The 25720-nt window shown below is 41.6% G+C and overlaps 1 protein-coding gene and 1 long non-coding RNA gene across 5 annotated transcripts in view; both read right to left on the bottom strand.

The window, feature by feature from the left end:
* Window positions 1-25720, bottom strand: part of AVL9 (AVL9 cell migration associated) — a 91842-nt gene that overhangs the window by 65796 nt on the left and 326 nt on the right. The window contains exon 2 of one of the 4 annotated variants that reach the window (XM_004045289.5): window positions 25232-25645. In XM_004045289.5, coding sequence (XP_004045337.2) covers window positions 25232-25324 — 93 coding nt within the window. In that variant the 5' untranslated portion in view covers window positions 25325-25645. Of the gene's footprint in view, window positions 1-25231; window positions 25646-25720 lie in introns of those variants that run through there. The other 3 variants (XM_055347520.2, XM_055347521.2, XM_055347522.2) reach the window with 3 other exon arrangements.
* Window positions 5153-25223, bottom strand: LOC129523808 (uncharacterized). The gene is made up of 2 exons (XR_008667441.2): window positions 24824-25223; window positions 5153-14635 (listed from the first exon to the last, which is right to left on the bottom strand). It is a non-coding gene; the product is annotated as an uncharacterized lncRNA (long non-coding RNA).

The following is a 25720-nucleotide window of genomic DNA, read 5'->3' as shown; positions in this document are numbered from 1 at the left end:
AAGCTTGGGTCTTCCACCCTCTGAGGCCACAACCTGAGCTGTACATTGGCCCCTTTCAGCCACAGCTGAAGCAGCAGCTGGGACACAGGGCACCACATCCCTAGGTTGCACACAGCACAGGGACCCTGGACCAGGCCCACAAAACCACTTTTTCCTTCTGGGCCTGTGATGGGAGGAGCTGTGGTGAAGGTCTCTGACATGGTCTGGAGACATCTTCCCCATGGTCTTGGGGACTAACATTAGGCTCCTTGCTACTTACACAAATTTCTGCAGCTGGCTTGAATCTCTCCCCAGAAAATGGGTTTTTCTTGTCTATCGCATAGTAATGCTATGTAATGCTGCAAAGTTTCCAAACTTTTATGCTCTGCTTCCCTTATAAAACTGTTATATAACAGTATCCAAATTGCCTCTTGAATGCTTTGCTGCTTAGAAATTTCTTCTGCCAGATATCCTAAATCATCTTTCTTAAGTTCAAAGTTCCGCAAATCTCTAGGGCAGAGGCAAAATGCCACCAGTCTCTTCTAAACAAAAGTCACCTTTACTCCAGTTCCCTACAAGTTCCTCATCTCAATCTGAGACCACCTCAGCCTGGACCTTACTGTCCATGTCGTTATCAGTATTTTGGGCAAAGCCATTCAACAAGTCTCTAGGAAGTTCCAAACTTTCCCACATTTTCCTGTCTTCTTCTGAGTCCTCCAAACTGTTCCAACCTCTGCCTGTTACCCAGTTCCAAAGTCGCTTCCACATTTTCAAGTATATTTTCAGCAGTGCCCCACTCTACCAGTACCAGTTTCCTGTATTGGTCTGTTTTCGTGCTGCTGATAAAGACATACTCGAGACTGGGAAGAAAAAAAATTTTAATTGGACTAAAGTTCCACATGGCTGGGGAGGCCTCAGAATCATGATGGGAGGCTAAAGGCAATTATTACATGTCGGCGGCAAGAGAAAATAAGGAAGGAGCAAAAGCGGAAACCCCTGATAAACCCATCAGATCTCGTGAGACTTATTCACTATCACAAGAATAGCATGGGAAAAACTGGACCCCATGATTCAGTTACTTCCTCCTGGGTCCCTCCCACAACACATGTGAATTCTGGGAGATACAATTCAAGTTGAGATTTGGGTGGGGACACAGCCCAATTACCCCAATGTTTTATTAACCATCTGTAAACCCATGAGGGACAGCAAATTTGATAAAGCTTCTCAAACAGTCATACGATTCTGTGGGAGGGGTACCCATGTAAAAGGTGCCCCTCTCAGCCCAAAATTTACCATGACCTGGGTTATAGGCATATTCAGTGGGAGAATATCCCAGTCATCATAAAGCTAGTCCTACATGGCTTGCATAAGAAGCGTATCAACTGCTTCATCTGGGGTGCTCCAGTTAGTGTTTTACAGGAAGAGTTAGGAAGTCTCCTTTTCAGGGCAAACAGACCTTACAACAGACCTTACAGTGGCATTTATCTAGTCTACTAGGCTGGTTGTTCTCTCAGGAATAACCTCCTATGCCTTTGGATCACATATACTCATCAGGGATTGTTCAATAGTGAGCTGTGGGTCGTGCATCAACACAAACAAGCTCTTTCATTCAGTAGCATTTAAAATAAAAAATTTTGTCCTTACAGTGGTTATTTTTACAATCCATTAGAGATTTCTCAAGAAGCTAATGATACCAATCTATAAAATGGAACTGTTTTACATCATACTCTTCACTTTTAATAGTTACTTGGTTTAATCCTTCCCATGCATCAACTATCTTCTTGGTAACCACAGGTCTTGGAGGTACATTTTGTTGCCCTGGCTTAATTTTTCTTTTTATCCATGTATTGTTATTTGTAAATGATATGGTTTCGCACTGTGTCCCCACCCAAATCTCATGTTGAATCATAATACTCAATGTCAGGGAAGGGACCTGGTGGGAGGTGACTGGATCATGGGGGTGGTTTTCCCCTTGCTGTTCTTGTGATAGCGAGTTCTCACAAGATCTGGTTTTTGAAAGTGTGTTGCACTTTCCCCTTTGCATTCTCTCTCTCACACTTCCACATGTGGAGATGTGCTCCCTTCCTCTATGACTTCTGCTATGATTGTAAGTTTCCTGAGGCCTCCCATTCATGCTTCCTGTACAGCCTGAAGAACTGTGAGTCAATTAAACCTTTTATCTTTACAAATTACCTAGTCTCAGGTAGTTCTTTACAGCAATGTAAGAATGAACTAATATAGTATAATTTTCTCTTTAATTTAAAATGACTCAAATAGCCTCTTAACTAGGAAAAAAACTACATTTTCTTTTATACTTTTTTACTTCTTTAATATTACTACTATTTTAACTCTTAGTAACCCAAATTCCTAGTGAAAAAAACCGAGGTTACTTAACATGATTTTAAGATTTTAAACTATTGCAGAGAATTTTGAGATTAAGTTTACCAAATTAATCTTACCAAAGACTGCCGAAGTCATGTGAATTAAAAGGCATCTGAACTAGCTTGTATCAGTCTGAAGGCCCTTCCATTTCTTTTCTTTTTTTTTTTCTTTGGGACAGAGTCTTGCTCTGTCACCCAAGCTGGAGTGCAGTGGCGCAGTCTCAGGTCACTGCAACCTCCATCTCCTGGGTTCAAGCAATTCTCCTGCCTCAGCCTCCTGAGTAGCTGGGATTACAGGTGCCTGCCACCACGCCCAGCTAATTTTTTGCATTTTTAGTAGAGATGGGGTTTCACCATCTTGGCCAGGCTGGTCTCGAACTCTTGACCTCATGATCCACCCGCCTTGGCCTCCCAAAGTGCTGGGATTACAGGTGTGAACCACCATGCCCGGCCAAGCCCTTACATTTCTTTAAGTCAAATTAGAACTCTTTCATAGAGTTTAACAGCGAAATATCACTTCCACATGGCACATATAATCATAGATATAACAGACATGCAGACAAAAGCAGAACCAAAAGATTTTTCATTTGCTTTTCAAAATTTTTCTTCTATAGATTATTAAGCTTGAGATATTTGAGTAGTTTCAAAAAGAAACAGATTATTGAATTTAGAAATTAAAAACTTCTTGCACTAAGAGTAACTCAATTTTTCTAATGAAATCTTGTTTTAACCAATTATTGAGTGTATTTTTAATACTGAAGTCCAGTTTTTTAGAAAAACTATTATAATTTCATTATAGTCAATTAATCACATAACATTTTTATAAATTCCCTTTTTACTAACTGTATTATGACCTAGACCATTCACGACATGCTTGGACTTTCTGGTTTGTCCTACATATCCTTCTTTCTTAAACAACCCTGTCATTTTATTTTAGGAAAAAAATTCACCATAAAAGACTCTTTCTCACATATTTTTCTTTTAGCTTTCTTACCAAAAATACCTCTTTGATTATATAACTTCTTTCTTATTTCCTGGTTCCTCTTTGATACATAACCTTTAAAGCTTTGAATTAGACAAAAATTAACTTTTAATAAGAGCATACTTTTTTTTGAAACAATGTTTTCCTACAATATAATTTTTTAATTGGAAAATATCCAAACATTTAATTAAATATGTATTTGATTTAACTTTACATTCTAAATTATGACAAGTTTGTCTATAAGTATTTATTCCATTACATTTAACTAATTATTTTAATTGTTTACCTATTTATGAAAACTGCAAATAGTTGTCATTTAAAGTTATTTCCCTGTCAACCATTTTATAGTCTGTGAATTTCAGGTGTTTACCTAAGTAAGAAACTTAACATTAAATATATGGTTATTTTACCACATAATTCAAGATTTAGTTATTTTCACTAAACTAATATCAATGTCTTCTTTATCAAAAATTACACAGCACGGCTGGCACGGTGGCTCACATGTGTAAATCCTGGCACTTTGTGAGGCCGAGTTGGGTCGATCACTTGATGCCAGGAGTTTGAGACCAGCCTGGCCAACATGGTGAAACTCCGTCTCCATTAAAAATATAAAAATTAGCCAGGCATGGTGGCACATGCCTGTAGTCCCAGCTACTCAAGAGGCTGAGGCAGAGAATCGCTTGAGCCTGGGAGGTAGAAGTTGCAGTGAGCCAAGTTCGCGCCACTGCACTCCAGCCAAGGTGACAAAGCAAGACTATGTTTCAAAAAAACAACAACAACAACAACAAAAAAACCACACAAGCAAAGATCATTCTGTTTTGGGCTGGGTTTATAGTTTAATAATGCTTATGCCAAATTTTGACACCTTATAGTATTTAGCAGGGGTAAGTATGAAATCTCTTGATCAATAAATGCAAACAAAAATGTATGCTGACAATTCTTAAGACATTTCTCATATTACTTTACAAGTAATTTTAAAGCTAGATTAAAGATTTTACTGTCAGCCGGGCGTGGTGGCTAATGCCTGTAATCCCAGCACTTTGGGAGGCCGAGGTGGGTGGATCACGAGGTCAGGAGTTCAAGACCAGCCTGGCCAAGATGGTGAAACCCCGTCTCTACTAAAACTACAAAAATTATCCAGGCACAGTGGCAGGCACCTGTAATCCCAGCTACTAGAGAGGCTAAGGAAGGAGAATCGCTTGAACTCAGGCGGCAGAGTTTGCAGTGAGCCGAGATCATGCCACTGCACTCTAGCCTGGGCAACAGAGTGAGACTCTGTCTCAAAAAAAAAAATAAAAAAAGAAAAAGAAAAAAAAGATTTTACTGTCACGTGAACTTGAAAAGCGTTTGGGCTTATTTATGAGTACTCTGTAAGTTTAAGCCACATTTGGTCCCTGTGGCCAAAACACATAACAAAATATGCATATGTACACATAAACACACACATACACACTCACACAAAGATTCTATAGCTTTTACTTCAGAACTCTAGCCAGGAGATATTAATACAAACTCATTGGTTTGCAAAAACAATTAACAATAACAAAAACGAAATGGTTGAATACAAACAGTGGATTCTATCTCAGTAGAAAAGTAACAGCAGACTTAAAGCAGGCAGAAAAGAAAGAGATAGATAACTTAGGAACCTTATAGTTGCAGGTTGACCTTTGGGCTCTGAAATTTCCTTGATGTAATTGTGCACAAAAAGACCATAAAGACCATTTTACACAAACACTTGCAAGCAGAGGTGCCATAAAACCAACAGAGTGCCTGAAAGGGAGTCATTCTCCTTGTTTTTCCCATTCTTAGATTGTTTCCCACCTTTTTTTTTTTTTTTTTTTTAAAGGCCTAGGGTTTAGTGGAATGGGTTGAAGTGTGCCGGTTATTGGCAGGACTCCATAGCGTGTTATCCACCGAGTCATTTTTGTCTCCAGAGGTCTAGCACCTCCAGGAGGGCTCAAAGCATGGAACGACCAGCTCCTATATTCATTTCTTGGACAAGCCTTTTAAAACTAATTTTGTTGGGGGTTCCCTGTAGGGCTGCTGCACGTTGCTGGGGGTCAACCCACTAGACACTCCCACTTAGCCCCTAGTAATCCAGGGGAGGCTTTCAGCTGGGAGAAGCAAAATGCCCTTTAGGGAGCTGAGGAAACTCATTCTCTCATTTATCTATGAAAATGACTTTCAGTTCCTTACGCAAATGCCCAGAGAAGCCAATCAAGATTAATTTTGAGAGGAAAGGCAATGGAGAAGACTCTGTAGAGTGCACCTCTGAATTAGAATTAGGATCCTAAACAACTTCCTAGGTGGAAAAAACAAAACAGTGAAGACTGCTTCCTGTAAACTGTCCTCAGTCAGCTTTAACTTTGTAGCTCTCATCCACCAGTACACACATCAAGGTCAAATCCTCTCACAGTACAAGGTAATCTCTGCTACTCACAAAAGCCAAAGAGGTGAGGTAATGTAATACAGGAAAGCAGAACTTTAGACCTATGAAGAATCTGCCCATGACCCTTGAAACTCCACAAAGAAAACAGAACACCCCCAAATGGGGTGAGTGGTGCCTTTGTTCTGTGTTCTTTAAGGGGTTTGAGTCATCTCTAGATTTTTCTTCGTACTGAGTATGGCAAAGTGGGGAAGGAGGAATAGGGTAGAGAAAAAGTAAATGAAAGAACAATTTTTTTTTAAAGACAGGAAGTAACCAGAAATTGATTTTTTTTCTTTCACAGCAGCAAGGAATTTTAGCTAATTCAGAGAGGCCTTGTTCCCTACAATTTGGAATTTTTATTCAGATTTGACTAAGTCAGGCAGAATTGGTCAAATCTGATGGGAGAAAGACCAGAACAAACAACAACAAAAACCCAACAATATGATTACTGAGCGCTGTAACAGTAAGGAGAAACTACGACCAGCTGCATCATAACTTTAACCAAGATGAAACCCCAATTCAGTCACTTACCTAGGAATGGGTCTCAGGCTGAAGACTGCTCTCTACCATTCCAGAAGCAGGAAAACTCAAACTCGCCTTCTCTGTTGGAAGTGAGCTCTAACTCCAGAAAGGAGTTACCTGCCTTCTATTGTCATGGAAGCAGGAAAACTTGCTTTCCTTGTTGGAAGCAAGTAAAACTCTAGAAAAGGAGTTGTACAGCAAAAGACACTTTGGATCTCAACCAAATTTGGGGAGATCAGGATTCTCTGGAGGGAGGAGGGCTCCCAGGTCTCAGCCAATTGTCCTATTGGTTTCGACCATAAAGATAGCTAAAAGCTGGTACTAAATATCAATAGATTTGTCAAAGGTTGAGGCCACCTATACTCAGAGTCTCTTTCATCGGTTGCCAATTTGTAAACCAAAAAGTATTTGAGACAAGTCTGAATCAATTTAGAAAGTTTATTTTGCCAAGGTTAAAGACGTACCTGTGACACAGCCTTAGAAGGTCCTGAGGACACATGCCCAAGGTGGTTGGGCTCCAGCTTGCTTTTATACATTTTATGGAGACATAATACATTATGGGGAAAACAAAGAGAGATCAGATTGTTACTGTGTCTACGTAGAAAAAGGAAGATATAAGAAACTCCATTTTGATCTGCACTAAGAAAAATTGTTCTGCTCTGATATGCTGTTAATCTGTAACTCTTGTCCCAACCCTGTGCTCACAGAAACATGTGCTGTATTTTTCATGCGTGTCCGTGTGAACAGACCACCAAACAGGCTTTGTGTGAGCAATAAAGCTTTTAATCACCTGGGTGCAGGCGGGCTGAGTCCAAAAAGAGAGTCAGCGAAGGGAGATAGGGGTGGGGCCGTTTTATAAGATTTGGGTAGGTAAAGGAAAATTACGGTCAAAGGGGGTTTGTTCTCTGGTGGGTAGGAGTGGGGGTCACAAGGTGCTCAGTAAGGAAGGTTTTTGAGCCAGGAGGAGCCAGGAAAAGGACTTTCACAAGGTAATGTCATCACTTAAGGCAAGGACCGGCCATTTTCACTTCTTTTGTGGGGGAATGTCATCAGTTAAGGCAAGGACCAGCCATTTACACTTCTTTTGTGGTAGAATGTCATCAGTTAAGGCGGGGCAGGGCATTTTCACTTCTTTTGTGATTCTTCAGTTACTTTAGGCCATCTGGGCATATACGTGCAAGTCACAGGGGATGCGATGGGTTGGCTTGGGCTCAGAGGCCTGACAGTATTGACTCGAGGTTTAAGGAATTCAGGGCTGTGCAGGATGTGCTTTGTTAAAAATGTGTTTGCAGGCAGTATGCTTTGTGAAAGTCATCGCCACTGTCCATTCTCTATTAACCAGAGACACAATGCACTGTGGAAGGCCGCAGGGACCCCTGCCCAAGAAAGCCTGGGTATTGTCCAGGTTTCTCCCCACTGAGACAGCCTAAGATATGGCCTCGTGGGAAGGGAAAGACCTTACAGCCCCTCAGCCCGACACCTGTAAAGGGTCAGTGCTGAGGAGGATTAGTGAAAGAGGAAGACTTCTATGCAGTTGAGATAAGAGGAAGGCATTTGTTTCCTGCATGTCTCTGGGAATGGAATGACTTGGTTTAAAACCGAGCATACATTCTATTCTGAGATAGGAGAAAACCGCCTTATGGCTGGAGGCGAGACATCATGGTGGCAATACTGCTCTGTTACTTTTTACCGCACTGAGATGTTTATGTAAAGTTAAACATAAAACTAGCCTACGTGCACATCCAGGCACAACACCTTTCCTTATTTATGACACAGATTCCTTTGCTCAAATGTTTTTCTGCTGACCCTCTCCCCACCATCACCCTATAGTTACACCACATTCCCCTCACCAAGATAGTAAAGATAGTGATCAATTAATACTGAGGGAACTCAGAGACCAGCGCTGGTGCAGGTCCTAACTTGCTGAGCGCCGGTCCCCTGGGCCCACTTTTCGTCCTCTATACTTTGTCTCCGTGTCTTATTTCTTTTCTCAGTCTCTCGTCTCCACCTTGCGAGAAATACCCACAGGTGTGGAGGGGCAGGCCCCCTTCAATACATCCACCAATATATTAAGATTTACATTGGTTTGATCTGGAAGGGTGGGACAACTCAAAGAAGGAGGCTTCCAAGTCATAGGTACACTTAAACATGTTCTGATTGGCAATTGGCTGAAAGAGTTTTTATCTATAGAAAAGAATGTCTGGGTGAAGACAAGGGGTTGCGGAGGTTTTATCATGCAGATGAAGCCTCCAAGTATCAGGCTTTAGAGAGAATAGACTGTAAATGTTTCTTAAGGTCTGTGTTGATAGTAATGCTGGAAGGGTATAATGAAGCAAGTTCAACCTCCACCTGGCTTCAAGGCCTGAACCAGTCTTTTTTGGTTAAATTTTAGGGTGCCCTGGCTGAGGAGGGAATCCATTGGGATGGTTGCAGGGGTGCCTTTGAATTTTATTTTTGGTTTACAAAGCCAATACTATGACACCAGGTTTTTGAGAAAAGAAAAGCTTTTCATTGCAGGTTACTCAACAAGGAGACAGGAGTCCAGCTCAAATCTGTCTCCCTGTGCTGGCTTTAAGGCAGTACTTTTATTAGAACAGGTTAGGGGGCTGATTCTGGGATTAGCAAGTGGTTGGTAGAAGGAAAGGGAACATCTGCAAAGTCCCTCAGGCATGCACAGTTATCTCTCCATGCCTCCTCATGGATCCCATACACAAATTCAGGGGGAGTTAGTATGAAACAAGAGGAGTCAGTATGAAACATGTGGTAGAAATTTGGGTTGTGATATCAGCAAGTTCATTCTACATATATTCATTGGCCATATTCGTTTTAACCAATTTTAGCTAATTTCATTCTCTTAGAAGGGGAGGGAGTTTTATTTTAGCAAGTTGTTTCTTATCTGCCATCCTGCAAGCTCGAAGATTTCTGTTACTGCTTTCTTCAGCTCTTTGGGGCACAGTTTCAATGGGCAGAGAGTGTACCAGCTTTGGCCTTATGTTTCTGGTTCCAGTGAACAGAAAGGCATCAAACGAAGGGAACACAGGAACTAAAAGGTAAGCTACGAAAAGTACAGTTCTGCTCTTAAGCTCCTCCTCCAAGATCCTGTCCAGAGACATAGGAGGAGGCAAAGATGCTGGTAAGCACTTTGTGCCATTCTGTGCTCCCTCCCACCAGCCCTCTTTCTGGCCAAGTTCTAGTCCCACCTGCTTTATGCCTACTGGTAGTTCGTTTTCTGGTCTTTAGTGTCCTCATTGATAAAATGAACGTAACATCTCTAATCATGTGCATTCACACAGTGAGGTAAATGATGTGAAAGGGCTTTGAACAATGTAGTAAGGAAAAGAGACTAGGATACTGACTTCTCATTTTCCCAATTCCTGATTCAGAACTGCTCTCCTAGGCCCCAAGCCCCTGCCTCTGTTAGCCCCTTGATCAATCTTTGCCTATGGAGGGGCAAAACTACATGGTATCCCAAGAACAAGGACCAATAATTACAGACCCATTTATTTTCTTTGCTACATCCCATGACCACTCTTAAACTGAGAAACTGGGACCATTTCCCTGATTGATGGGGCCTCCTCGCTAGAACAAAAGGGAGCATGTATGTTTCATAATGGGCATTGCGTCAAGAAATGTCCTAAGGAGATAAATGTATGTTTCATAATAGGCATTCTGTGATGGAATGTCCTGAGGAGATAAATGCTGGAGTCAGTCTCAGCACATCTCAGTTATTCATTCTGACTCGTTTGGACAAGTGAGTTAGTTACTACAGCACTCATTTGGAAAAATGACCAGAAAGCTACCTCCAATTTCTCGGCCTCAACCCTGGCCTCCATTTCTTTCTGTTCCTTCTGGCTCTCGTCTTCCAGCCCTCCTTCCTCCCCTTACTCCTCAAACTTCCTGCCCTCAGCCTCCTCTCCAGGACCGTCCAAGCTGTTCAGTTTTCCAGCATACCCGTTTCCCCCAGCTGACTAATGTCGCCCCTTCCCAGCACCCTACCTCCCGGAACTCCCTGCCCAGCTCTTCCTCTGTCAATTCCAGAGCGTCCGTATGCCACCGCCCTGCTCGTCAGGCACCCCTTTCCAAGTGTCCTCCTATCTTTCCCCCTCGCCCTCCTCATAGCACCTCTTGCTAGTCCCCTGTACTCTAATCCCCACAACCTAGTACACCCCTGCATCTTATCCTAGAGAGATGGCTTCCCTCCTACTGGGGCAGTTCAGAATTTCCAGGACTGTGGACTCCCACAACCAGACCTGATGGCTCACAAATCTCACCGTGGAGAGATGGTTTCCCTCATACTGGGGCAGTTCAGAATTGCCAGGACTGTGGATTCTCCCAGCGAGACCTGATGGCTCATGAATCTCACCCTGGAGAGATGGCTTCCCTCATACTGGGGCAGTTCGGAAGTGCCAGGACCGTGGATTCCCACAACCAGACCTGACGACTCACAAATCTTACCCTGGAGAGATGGTTTCCCTCATACTGGGGCAGTTCAGAGTTGCCAGGACTGTGGATTCTCCCAACGAGACCTGATGGCTCATGAATCTCACCCTGGAGAGATGGCTTCCCTCATACTGGGGCAGTTCAGAAGTGCCAGGACTGTGGACTCCCACAACCAGACCTGACGTCTCACAAATCTTACCCTGGGGAGATGGTTTCCCTCATACTGGGGCAGTTCAGAATTGCCAGGACTGTGGATTCTCTCAGCCAGACCTGACAGCTCACAAATCTCACCTTGGAGAGATGGCTTTCCTCCTACTGGGGCAGTTCAGAAGTGCCAGGACTGTGGACTCCCACAACCAGACCTGATGGCTCACCTATCTCACCCTGGAGAGATGGCTTCCCTCCTACTGGGGCAGTTCAGAATTGCCAGGACTGTGGATTCCCAGAAGGCTGATTTAATGGACGTAGAAAATGTAAGATGGTAAACCAACGTTCAGCCTCAGTAAGTTACAAGGACCCCTTTTCCATGAGCAGATTCCTTGTTATCTTATTACTAACTGTATTTTGCCTTAATCCTCATTTTGTTAACCCTCTTCCGATTCTAGAGATTACCTTTTTCTAGACAGTCTTTTCTTCTTTTTGAGACAGTCTCACTCTGTTGCCCAGGCTGGAGTACAGTGGTGTGATCTTGGTTCACTGCAACCTCCACCTCTTAGTTCAAGTGATTCTCCCACTTCAGCCTCCCGAGTAGCTGGGATTACAGGCGCCCGCCACCATGCCTGGCTAATTTTTTGTATTTTTAGTAGAGATGGGGTTTCACTATGTTGGCCAAGCTGGTCTCAAACTCCTGACCTCAAGTGATCCGCCCGCCCGGCCAAGACAGTCTGTTCCTTTCCTCTCCTGTCTAGTCAGCTAGGACATACAAGCCTCTACCTTTGGAACTGGTTTCTCAGTGGAACTTGGTCTGAAACCACAAAGCAAACTGTAGGACTGATGACAGAGAAAGAGGAGAGTGAGGAGTAAAAAGCGTTAATCTGTTCTCAAGTAGGGTAAGTTGTGTTGATGTGCCCTAGGTTCAAGTCAATGCAAGAACAGGTGACCCCTGAGAACTCACACACAGTGTACAAGGCCCCTGCTACATAGATACAGGGGACAGAGTTTTGTTTTTTATTGTGTTTTTTTGGGTCTGGTTCCTCCCAGACTTCATTTTTCTTCATCCTAGAATTCCAGAATCTTGCCAGGGACTTTCTGCCCTTAAGGAAAGTCTCCTGCAAAAAGAGGGAGGGGGCCCTCCAGTGCTCTCATCAAAGCTGAAGGTTGAGCCTCCCTCTCAGTTAGCTGCTTCCACGCCAGAAAGGGAAAAGTAGCAGAGTCTGGAAGGCACAGCATGTCCAGATCCTACCCAGATGAGAGCATCTGATGAACAGATAATATAAAAAGAAGTGCTCTCCTCAAACTGATCCTTAGATTCAATACAATCTCAATCAAAACTCCAAAAGATATTTTTGCAGAACCTGGCAAGCTGATTATAATTTATATGGAAATGTAAAGGGTCAAGAGTAGCCAAGACTCTCCTAAGAAGAAATTCTTCTTTACCAGGTATCAAAACTTATTATAAAAATTATAATAAGATAGTGTAATACTGGTGCAAGCATAGAAAAATAGACAAATGACACAGAATACAGAAACAAGACACACATATGTGGACACTTTAATACCAAAGTAGCATAACAGAACAGTGAAGATAGGACTGTCTTTATATTCAATAAAGTGGTCTTAAGGCAACTGGATGCCCAAATGAGTAAGTAATGATTTCTACCTCACAATTCATTCAAAAAATCATTTTCAGGTGGAACATAAGATATAATGTGAAAGGGTAAAAACAATAAATCTTCTAGAACTGCTCTGCCCATGTATGGATACTGAACATTTGAGATGTGCTATTAAGTAAAATTTGCATTGGATTTTAATTACTTAGCAGGAAAAAACAATGTGAAATATCTCAATTTTTATATTGAAACTTTGAAATACTAATTTGGAGTGAGTTAAATAACACAATATTAAAATTAGTTTTATCTGATTATTTTGCTCTCTTAATGTGGATACTACAAATTTTAAATTACGTATGCAGCTCACTTAGTATTTTTATTAGACAACACTGATCTAGAAGGTAATACAGAAAAATATCTTCAGGACATCAAATTAGTAAAAATGTCTTAAATGGCATTTAAAAAGCACTAACCACAATGGGAAAGACTAATATAGTTGACCACATTTCAATTATGGTGTAAAAAAGACACCATTAAGATACTGAAAAGGCAAGCAACAGAGAGGGAAAAGAATTTGCAGCACATATAAGTCTTAAATGGCTTTTTTCAATAATATAAAAAGAACTTCAACAAATAAAGAAAAGACAATCCAATTGAAAAACAGGATAAGATTTGGAGCATGTACGTCACAAAAAGAGGATAGCCCAATGACCAGCAGACCTATAAAAAAGTGTCCAGCCTCATCAACAAATCAAAAAATGTGATGTAAAACAATAATGAGATGACACTACATACCCCACCAGAATTACTGTAATTAAAAGGATGGATAATGCCCAGTGTTGGCAAGGAGCATGAAGAACACCAGTGATAAAGTTAATTGGTTCCACTGTTTCGGAAAACAATTTCATATCTACTAAAAGCGAAGATAGGTATTCCCCATAATCCATCAATTCCACTCTTAAGTATATATCCAACAAAATGATTTGCACACGTGCACCAAGAGACATCTAAAAAATGCTCATGATAGCATTATTTGTAATAGCCCATGATGAAACAACCGAATGCCTGTCAACAGTTGAATAAATAAATTGTGGTGTATCACCAAAGGGAGCACTACACAGTTATGAGAAGAAATGAAACCACAGGAATATGCAACGGCATAGATGAATTCCACAAGCATAATTCTGAACAAAAGAAGCCGAACACAAAAGCACGCATAATATATGATTATATTTCCATAAAGTGAAGAAACAGAGTAATCTATGGTGTTACAAGTGGAGAGGGTGGTTAGCGTTGAGGAAAAAGAAAAGTAGGAAAGGACATAAGAGTCACTTCTGGGGTGCTGTCAATATTAATATTTCTAGACTTGTGAGGTGATTACACACAATTGTGATCAATCAGTGTGATCTATATATTGGGAAGGGAAGCACTTTTCTGTGTATGTATGATGTTTCACATTAAACATTTTCTTTTAAAGAATGTGCCTATCATGAAGGCCTAACTTTGAAAAGTGAATTCTGACAAGTTGTGATTCTGGGTGGGAGGGACAAGCATATACATAAAAACCCCAGGAGCTTTCGCCTTCTACCTTCCCTTCCCATTTGCCAACTGTAGAGGACCATATAGCTTTACCCTATTATTTATTAATATTGTGAATGGATATTTTCAAATATGAAACCAACCTGTGACAAACCCCATTTGGTTATGATGTATTATTCCTTTTATGTATTACTGGATTTTTTTTTGCAACTATCTAGTTAAGGATTTTTGCATCAATGTTCATGAGGGATATTGATCTTTGTTTTTTTCTTATAATAATTTGTCTGGCTTTGGTATTAATGTAATGCTGGCCTCATAAAATAAGTTGAGAAATGTTCCCTCCTCTTCTGTTTTCCGACAGAGTTTGTGATGGATTGGTATTTTCTTCATTACAGCAGTCCCCCTGACCTGCAGTTTCACTTTCTTTTTTTTTTAAATAGAGACAGGGTCTATGTTGTCCAGGCTGGTCTCAAACTTGTGGCCTCAGGTAATCCTCCCGTTTGGCCTCCCGAAGTGCTGGGATTATAGGTGTGAGCCACTGCACCTTGCCCAGTTTCATTTTCAATGGCTCCAGTTAGTCATGGTCAACCACATTCTGAAAATTTTAAATGGAAAGTTTCAGTAATAAACAATTCATAAGTCTTAAATTGTGTGCCATTCTGAGGAGCATGATGAAATCTTACACTGTCCCTCTCCATTCCACTTGACTTGTGAATCATCCCATCATCCAGCTTATCCTCGCTGTACAGGCTACCCTCTCGTTAGTCACTGAACAGCCATCTTAGTTATCGGATTGACTGCAGCAGTATCAAGGTGCTTGTGTTTGAGTAATTCTTATTTTACTTAATAATGACCCCAAAGCCCAAGAGTAGTGATATTGGCATACTGCTATAAATATTCTATTTTACTACTAGTTATTTTTGTTACTCTCTTATGCCTGATTTCTAAATGTTTAAAAAAATTTGTTTAAAAAGTTTAAAATTTTTAAAATTAAAAAGTTGAAACATTTTAAATTAAAATTTAATTAAAAAAATTTTTTTGTTAATCTCTTGTGCCTAGCTTATAAACTAAACTTTATCATATGTATGTACAGGAAAAAAATTAGAAAAATATACATCTTCATAGAATTACAATAATGAACTGCATGGTGACCCTCATGGATAGTTTTTAAAAATAGTTCATAACAAGCAGAGATTATGTTTAGGGCACACTTTACGGACTTAGAATCTTTGCTGTTGCTTACAAAGAGTGAAGAAAACGACTCTACTTAATAGAAATTTATGCTTTCAGTACATAAATATATATATGAGCATCCAAGAGAGGTCTGGGTTCCTATATTAAGTAGTGGCTTTTATTTCTCTAAGACACCATGTTTGCTTAGAACAGTATGTGGAAAATAGAATATAAAAAAACAGCAGAGCTATTGTTTGAGTTACTCTTTTTTTTTTGTAAATTACATACTTGTAAGGCTCAAAATTAAAGAATGCAAGTGGAGAACTGTCACTATATCTCCTAGCTCTGTACTAGTATAAGCAATTTAAAGAAAGAAAATCATATTAATTAAATGGCAATTTTGAAAAGCCTCTTTCAAAAGTACTAAAGATTGTAGGGTTTGGTGATTTGCTACAAAGTAGAAGAGTTTCTTTTTTTTTTTTTTTGAGATGGAGTTTTGCTCTTGTTGCCTAGGCTGGAGTATAGTGGCGTGATCTCAGCTCACTGCAACCTCCACCTTCCGGTTTCAAGTGATTCTTGTGCCTCAGCCTCCCGAGTAGCTGGGATTACAGACGCCTGCTACATGCCCGGCTAATTTTGGTATTTTTAGTAGAGATGGGGTTTCACCATGTTGGCCAGGCTGGTCTCAAACTCCTGACCTTGTGATCTGCCCATCTCGGCCTCCCAAAGTGCTGGGATTACAGGCGTGAGCCACCACGCCCGGCCGAAGGGTTTATTTTCTAAAACTTTTAAATTAGATTTGATATATATTACAAAGTACAAAATAAAAAGATCAGGCCGGGTGCAGTGATTCACACCTGTAATCCCAGCACTTTGGGAGGCCAAGGTTGGCAGATCACTTGAGGTCAGGAGTTCGAGACCAGCCTGGCCAACATGGTGAAACCCTGTTCCTACTAAAAATACAAAAATTAGCTGGGCATGGTGGCATACTCTTGTAATCCCAGCTACATGGGAGGCTAAGGCAGGAGAATCGCTTGTACCCAGGAGGCGGAGGCTGCAGCGAGCGGAGATCATGCCACCGCACTCCAGCCTGGGTGACAGAGCGAGACTCCGTCTCAAAAAAATAAATAAAATAAAATAAAAAATCTTAGTGTACAGAGTTCATAGGTTTTGAGGATCCACACATTCATGGTCAAATACCTCATCAATGCACAGATTTTTCACCATCCCAGAAAGTTCCTCTGTTCAGATTGCTATCATTAAATATTACTTCTGCCTGTCCTGGAATGTCCTGGGCATGTTTCTCAATGTAGCCTCTGATGACAGGTATTCAGCAAATGTTTGCTAATTTCATCTTAGAATCATAGAAGTGGAAATAATCTTAGCAGTCACCTACTTTAAAACTCTCATTTTATAGATGAAGAAACTGAAGTCCATAAACATTAGGCAACTTGCCCCAGCTTACACACCTAATGACAATTAGGTCCAAACTTACATCTTGATTCTCATATGGTAAAAGAGATAAGAGAGAATTTATCAGAGCTGTAAGTATAAAAAAAAATATTGTATATAAAGATCCTCTGCTAGAGGATAAGACAACGATTTGTACAAAACATAAGGTGTAATGATAAAGACTGGTTTTCTGAATGAGATGATATAAATGGAACATTATCTCCAGGTTCCTGAAAATATATACAAAGATGTCATCAAAGCTATAAAAACCATTTTTCTTACAGGAAAAAAATTAGAACTTTCCCAACAAATGATCAAATCAATTGATTTATTAAATTAAATCAATGTATTTAATTGAAATGTTAATGAACTTTATCCTGGCAATCTTTTATACATCAATTCATGTTTAACGTTTCAATTTTCTTCATTTCAATACTGAAATTTCATGAGGCAATAAAGATATTATAATTTCTGGGAGTGCATCACACCCACCAAAGGGAGCCTAACACATTCCTAATACTGTCAGTGAAGGCCATGGGGCAGACATGGGTTTCATTAAGAATCTTGCAAAGGCCAGGTGCGGTGGTTTACGCCTGTAATCCCAGCACTTTGGGAGGCTGAGGCAGGCAGATCATCTGAGCTCAGGAGTTTGAGACCTGCCTGGCCAACAGGGTGAAACCCTGACTCTACTAAAAATACAAAACATAGCCGGGTGTGGTGGTGCACATCTGTAATCTCAGCTACTCGGGAGGCTGAGGCAGGAGAATTGCTTGTACCCAGGAGGTGGAGGATGCAGTGAACGAAGATCGTTTTACTGCACTCCAGCCTGGGTGGCAGAGTGAGACTCCGTCTCAAAAAAAAAAAAAAAAAAAAGAAACTTGTAGCCATGTGCACATATATGAACACTCAGCATACCCTGTGACAATGAGCACAGTGGTGTGATGAAAGGCACGAGTGTAGAGGGCCATATTTCAAATCTAGTTTTTTTTTTTGTTTTTTTTTTCCTTGAGACAGAGTCTTGCTCTGTCACCCAGGCTGGAGTGCAATGGCAAGATCTCGGCTCACTGCAACCTCTGCCTCCCAGGTTCAAGCGATTCTCCTGCCTCAGCCTCCGGAGTAGCTGGGACTACAGGCACGTGCCACCACGCCCGGCTAATTTGTGTGTGTGTGTGTGTGTGTGTGTCTGTATATCTTTTAGTAGAGATGGGGGTTTCACCATGTTGGCCAGGCTGGGCTCGAACTCCTGGCCTCAAGTGATCCACCTGCCTCGGCCTCCCAAAGTGCTGGGATTTACAGTTGTGAGCCACCGCACCTGGCCCATATTTGAAATCTAAATGAACACCCAGAGTTTATTCAGAAGTCACACTTCTGACAACTTAATTACCTACAAAACTGCCAAGAACCAGAAACAAATGAAAAAAACATCTACCAACAAAACCAGCTATTATAAAGCTCTTGACAGTATACCAAGAAGGCTTTAGGTTTCCTTTCAAAACCCATGACTGAGTCATTTTATTTCACACAACAGATTCAGTAGACGTGGTCTCCCAATCAATGGAAGAAAAGCATCAAATAAAGGGAAGCGGAAAACACCACCATCACTATGGACAGTATTGACATTGGGAAATAATTACTAACATCTCTGTCATCTCTCTGTCTGGCCGGCTAGGGCCCAATGAAGCCATGTGCAAATCACTCTATGTTAAACGGAGAATGCCACAGTATGAGTGACATTTGCTCTGAAGAGAGTCACCCAGAGTAACTTAAATTGTGTTCAGTAAGTTCTGTTTCAAAATCCATTTTAATACAAACTTCACAAAAAAAATGGCTACAATGAAGTCTCTATACTTATGAGAAAAGGTGCAAAAAGCCACAAGGATGTTCTCTGCAGCGCTATTCAAAATAGTGAAAAATTAGAATGCCACCTAAGTATCTAAAAAGGAGATCAGTTAAATAAATAACAGTATTTCTACAAAATACTATTTGGCAATTTTAAAACATAATTCAATTATTTACTAATACAGAAAAATATTAATGGTGTATTTCACATGAAAAAGGTAGGCCATGAAACATGATTATGGTTTGATACCTTTTCTTTCTTTCTTTTTTTTTTTTTTAGAAAGGGTTTTACTCTGTCACCCAGGCTGGAGTGCAGTGGTGCCATCTCGGCTCACTGCAGCTTCGACCTGCTGGGCTCAAGTGATACTCCTGCTTCACTTTTTTGTGACCAGTCCACTCACACCAGCCTCCCAAGTAGCTGGGACTACAGGCATGCACCACCAAACCTGGCTAATTTTTTTACTTTTTGGCAAAGATGAGGTCTCCCTATGTTGCCCAGGCTGGTCTCGAACTCCTGGGCTCAAGCGATCTTCCCATCTTGGCCTCCCAAAGTGCTGGGATTACAGACATGAGCCACTGTGCCTGGCCAGTACATATATTTTTTTTTTTAATCATAAATGTTATTTTCAAAAATACTGAAATATGATTTAAAAACTGCCAAAAATATCAGCTTAGATAATATCCTCTAAAAATATCTTAGGGAGAACCTGAGTTCTTAATCCATATAAAATAGGAGCAGTCTTAAAATTAAGTAGGTAAGTAGGCTCTTCTCCCTATGTGTCTGCATCTTTCTGTTGTCCATCCCCAGTAGATTAGGGCCCTTCTGCAGTCTTCCCTTTAGCAAAAATCTACATTCAGCAAAGGATCTGAATCATATCAATGACATGAAGTAGATGATTACTCATGGTGTATAAGTATTTTACTAGGGATCAAAGGCTTAAGCCAAAGAAAGAAATTAGGCACATTCTTGCTAGCTGGGAGGACCCATAAGAGAACGAAGGAATCTTCCTGATATTTCAAAGTTCTAGTACACAAGTTGACACCCACTCTGCTTAGCCACAATGCCAAAGCCTGAATGAAAACTATTCCATTGTTCTGTCAATGCTGCAGCCCTGCTAAGTCAGAGATTTTCATAATTTCAGCATATACAAAAAGCATGGCCAAAATCAGGAAAAACCATCTAACCTTTCAGTTTTCTTCTTTCTTTTTCCAAAGAACTACTTATTGCAACAAGAATCAAACAAACCCACCCAAATGTTTCATTATTGTCACCACAGGATTTCATTAATAGCAGTTGCCAAAAAAGGCTTGTCAGTGAGTCATCTGTCACCAAAACCTGAATCACTCAGGGCTTGAGTATAGTTGTAGCACTCCAACATAAACAATCCCCCTAATATCAACCCATTTCTAAATTTTCAATGCAACATTCTGCTACCTCATGGAGACTTTCTTGTGACCAGTCCACTCACACCAACGGGAAAATTTGCCATTCTCTTCACTGCTGCTGGTTGCTTTATTCACTGGTGGAACTAGTGTTAAGATTAGTTCTAGCTCTTTTATACTTCTGCTTTTTAGACGTATAGACCAATGGGACAGAACAGAGGTCTCAGAAATAACACCACACATCTACAGCCCTCTGCTCTTTGACAAACCTGACAAAATAAGCAATGGGGAAAGGATTCCCTATTCAATAACTGGTGCTGGGAAAACAGGCAAGCCATATGCAGAAAACTGAAACTAGACCCCTTCCTTACACCTTATACAAAAATTAACAGAGGATGGATTAAAGACTTAAACTAAGACCTAAAACCACAAAAACCCTAGAAGAAAACCTAGGCAATACCATTCAGGATATAGGCATGGCAAAGACTTTGTAACTAAAACACCAAAAGCAATTGCAACAAAAGACAAAATTGACAAATGGGATCTAATTAAACTAAAGAGCTTAAATTTAAAAAAACTAAAGAGCTCTAATTAAACCAAAGAAACTAGCATTAGAGTGAACAGGCAACCTATCGAATGAGAGAAAATTTTTGCAATCTACCCATCTGACAAAGGTCTAATACCCAGACTCTACAAGGAACTTAAACAAATTTACAAGAAAAAAAACAACCCCATCAAAAAGTGGGTGAAGGATATGAACAGACACTTCTCAAAAGAAGATATCTACGTGGCCAATAAACATATGAAAAAAAGCTCATCATCACTGGTCATTAGAGAAATGCAAATCAAAACCATGAGATACCATCTCATGCCAGTTAGAATGGTGATCATTAAAATGTCAGGAAACAACAGATGCTGGAGAGGATGTGGAGAAATAGGAACGCTTTTACACTGTTGATGGAAGTGTAAATTAGTTCAATCATTGTGGAAGACAGTGTGGCGATTCCTCAAGGATCTAGAACCAGAAATACCATTTGACCCAGCAACCCCACTACTGGGTATATACCCGAAGGATTATACATCATTCTACTATAAAGACACACACAGACAAGTTTATTGCAGCACTATTCACAATAGCAAAGACTTGGAACCAACCCAAATGCCCATCAATGATAGACTGGATAAAGAAAATGTGGTACATACACACCATGGAATACTATGCAGCCACGAAAAAGAATGAGTTCATGTCCTTTGCAGAGACATGGATGAAGCTGGAAACCATCATTCTCAGCAAACTAACACAGGAACACAAAACCAAACACTGCATGTTCTCACTCATAAGTGGGAGTTGAACAATGAGAACACATGGACACAGGGAGGGGAACATCACAGACCGGTGCCTGTTGGGGGATGGGAGGCAAGGGGAGGGAGAGCATTAGGACAAATACCTAATGCATATGGGGCTTAAAATCTAGATGACTGGTTGATGGATGCAGCAAACCACCATGGCACATGTATACCTATATAACAAACCTGAATGTTCCGCACATGTATCCCAGAACTTAAAGTATAATTAAAAAAAAAAATTGTTATTCTGCTTTTTTTGTATTAGAAATACAGTTTGGTAAATCCAGTTTACTTAAGACTTAAAACTGCTAGCTATGTATACAAAACAATAAACTATCAGAAAAGTGGTCAAAAATTAAGTAATTATTTCAACTTTTTATGACATCTCTTTGGAAAATAACCTATTCCCTTTTAACTTGAGTAGTTAAAAAAGTTCTAACCTGTTTATGAAAAAAAATACAAAGAGTTAATGTGATATATATTTGATGCTACTTAGCAAAAAATTTTGGTAGTCCGACAAGTATAATTTATACATTGGAACAAACAAAACTCTGGAATACACAATCTATAACAAGCCAATTTACTACAGAGAAGGTATCCATAAATTATTTCACACCAAAGGGTCTAATGTCAGATAAATTTTTGTTTTGTTTCGTTTTGTTTGAGACAGGGTCTCACTGTCGCCCAGGCTGGAGTGCAGTAGGCAGATCTTCGCTCACTGTAACCTCCGCCTCCCAGATTCAAGCAAATCTCCTGCCTCAGCCTCCTGAGGAGCTGGGATTACAGGCACACGCCACCGCGTCCAGCTAATGTTTATATTTTTAGTAGAGACTGGGTTCCGCCATATTGCCCAGGCTGGTCTTGAACTCCTGAGCTCAAGTGATCCACCTCAAGTGTTAGGATTACAGGCATGAGCTACTGCGCCCGGCCACACTTATTATCCCTTGTTAAATGTTAAATTATCCCTTGTTAAATATTAAATTTTAAACAATTCAGTAAAAAGTTGAAATGAGTAAATATTTTGAAACAACTTTAAATGTTATGGTAGAACTCAAAAAATCACTTAAAATGTTCTAAATGTTAAGTATATCAGTAAACTAGAAAAATGACATCTAGAAGCTAACATGCTATCTACAGAAGAATTTACTTCCACAAGTTACCCAAATAAAAGTGAAAAAAAAAGATCAAGTGATAAAGTTAATAGATGTTCATTTAAATTCAAATGAAGGAATTTTTCATTTAAAATACATCTGGCCTGATGCCTGTAATCCCAGTACTTTGGGAGGCCAAGGCGGGTGGATCACTTGAGGTCAGGAGTTCTAGACCAGCCTGACCAACATGGTGAAACCCCGTCTCTACCAAAAATATAAAAAATTAGCCAGGTATGGTGGTGCATGCCTGTAATCCCAGCTATTTGGGAGGCTGAGGCAGGAGAATCACTTGAACCCAGGAGGTGAAAGTTGCAGTGAGCGGAGATCGCGCCACTGCACTGAACTCCAGCCTGGGTGACAGAACGAGACTCCGTCTCAAAATAAATAAATAAAAATAAAATACATCTGAGGACTTCAAAGGTGGAAAAAGTGCAAGAAACAAGATGAACTAACATTTTCCACAAGCCTAGTTTTGGGTCTTCAACACAGCAGTATTAGAAGATGGCTTTTACTTTTAGGTCCATGTCAAATGACAAAGTTATCATGCTTAACCAAGCGGACTGCTGAAAGGCATCACTTTTAAAACAAAGGTTTTACTTCAGTCACTTCTATTTAAAAGTTACAAATTACGACCAAGTATAGGAATTTTCCCTATGCACAATCTCAGCGCACATTTAGAACTAATGGTCATGGCTGGGCGCGGTGGCTCACGCCTGTAATCCCAGCACTTTGGGAGGCCGAGGCGGGCGGATCACGAGGTCAGGAGATCGAGACCATCCTGGCTAACATTGTGAAACCCCGTCTCTACTAAAAATACAAAAAAATTAGCCGGGCACGGTGGGGGCACGGTGGCGGGCGCCTGTAGTCCCAGCTACTCGGGAGGCTGAGGCAGGAGAATGGCGTGAACCCAGGAGGCAGAGCTTGTAGTGAGCCGAGCTCCACTGCACTCCAGCCTGGGTGAGAGAGTGAGATTCCATCTCAAGAATAAAAAAAAAAAAAAGAACTAATGGTCAACATGACCCACGGCAATTTTGAATACTTGCAGTCTAAGTACCCTCACACAAGTTAAAACCATGTTAAGTCAGAGTCACAACTCAATGAGCCACGCACCTTTAATTTACACCTGGAAGTAAAATAGTAAAGTGGAGAATTAGGTAGCTGATTAATTTATCCTGGGGCAAATCTTACATACTTTAACTAAAGCCTCTGAAAACACCTGATGTACAGGTTATAAAGAACAGATTCTAGACCAGTCATTCTAAGACTTATGCATGTAACACACACTTTCCAAAACTTTTTTTTTCACTCTTGTTGCCCAGGCTGGAGTGCAATGGTGTGATCTCGGCTCACAGCAACCTCTGCCTCCCGGCTTCAAGCGATTCTCGTGCCTCAGCCTCCCAAGTAGCTGGGATTACAGGCATGTGCCACCACGCGCAGCTAATTTTGTATTTTTAGTAGAGGCGGGGTTTCACCGTGTTGTCCAGGCTGGTTTTGAACTCCTCACCTCAGGTGATCCACCCGCCTCGGCCTCCCAAAGTGCTGGGATTGAGACAGGGTCTTGCTCTCTCACCCAGGCTGTGCAGTGGTGGGATCAAGGGTCACTGTAGCCTCAGCCTCCTGGGCTCAAGCGATGTTCCCACCTTAGCCTCCCGAGTAGCTGGGACTACAAGTGCGCTTTCACATGCAACTAATTTTTTAATTTTTTTGTGGAGACAGTGTTTCCCTTTGTTATCCAGGCTGGTCTCAAACTCCTGGGCTCAAGTGATCCTTTCATATCAGTCTCTAAAAGTGCTGGCATTACAGGTGTGAGGATATATTTCAAAATTACGCACAAACACAATTTTTTCACTCCCATCACTTTTCTGTTATTCCCTAGAGAACTTAATTTTTGCCAATAAGTCTTCTAAAATGTTACATTTCCTGTGGAATGCAAGAAACTAAATGCTTCATTAGCTAGTGGTGGCAATTACTATTTTTAATACTTCAAAAAAGCATTTCAATTTACTGTTCACTAGTACATTATGACATCATTCCCTTCCAGTGTTTGCTTGCTCATTAAATAATCCTGTTTCTATTTTGTTCTCTGGCCTTCATTACATACATTGCAAATATTCCATTTCAGATGCTGCATTAAAGATTCAGTGAGGCTGCTGAAAAACACCTTTATATTTGAACGGTTTGGTCAGTAATACACTTTCTCTTATTGCGGTTGATCTGGAGAGATTAATCTCTCACCAAAAGGCAAAATCCGGAGAAGATGAAATAGCAAAACTAAGGACCAATGGGAAGGGGGAGGCAAGGTCAATCGACAACCGTACCTAACAGGACAAATTCCAAGGCTTCCATCAGATAAACAAAGGAAGCTGATTTTTCTACGGAGGCTGCATGTGCTGCAAGCTACCTGAAGCATTAGTATGCAAGCCCACTGAGCCTATTACCTTGAAAGCAGAGTCCAAGCACTGAATTTTTCCAGACTCCCATTATAGGTGGACACCCAGAAAGCCAGTGGAGACAATGATGGACGGGGAAGAGAGTGGGGCCGGTCTTCGATTCTTTCCTCCCACTCCACCAAAGCAGAAGTTAAAAACCTACAACCTACACGTATCAACCAGCTCCTCCGCTGCTCACAACCATTTTTCAGGGGCAGAAGTAAGAGGTTGTGGGGGCTGGGCTTCATGTGGGGCGGGTGGGAGGAGCTGCAAAGGAGTCAGGTTGAGAGGCGAAGGGTCGCGGGCGCTGTGGGGAGGACTGCACGACGCGAGCTGAGCACACAGAAGCAGGGCAGGGGGGCCCCAGAAGGGGCGAACGCCCGAACGGCTGGGGGCGGGGGCGGGCCCTTTCCTCACCTGGCAGCCCTTCTTGTGGTGAAATCCGACCACCACGATGTGCAGTACGGGCCCCCGGGGGACGCCATCCCCGCCTCTCCTGGCCTTCTCCATGGGCGGCCGCCGCGGGCCCGCACGACGACTTCGACCGCCAAGGGCAGCGGGTCTGACGACCCCACCGTGTGCGGAAAGCCGCGGACTTCGGGTGTCAGCGAGCACAGCACATGAGGGCCGCACAGGGAGATCGGTGGAGGCAAAGCAGCTCCCGCCGCCCCCAGGGCCACGGCCGCCCTTCCCTCATCCGCTTCCGCAGCTTCCGGGCTGTCACCTGACACGGCGGCCGCCGCCGGCGAGGCAGGGCTGGGCAAGGCCGGGAGGGCCCTGACGGGGCGGGGTCTGAGAGGCCGAGGTGGAGCCTGGGGGAGCGGGGCGGGTCTAGGAGAGGAGAGATCGACTCTGTGGGGCGGGGAGAGCGGGAGGAGCGGGGGGAGGGCCGGGGGGCCGGGGGGC

The sequence above is a fragment of the Gorilla gorilla genome, chromosome 6 (assembly GCF_029281585.2).
Source record: "Gorilla gorilla gorilla isolate KB3781 chromosome 6, NHGRI_mGorGor1-v2.1_pri, whole genome shotgun sequence".
Lineage (NCBI taxonomy): Eukaryota > Metazoa > Chordata > Mammalia > Primates > Hominidae > Gorilla > Gorilla gorilla.
This window is presented reverse-complemented; position numbering and strand designations above follow the sequence as displayed.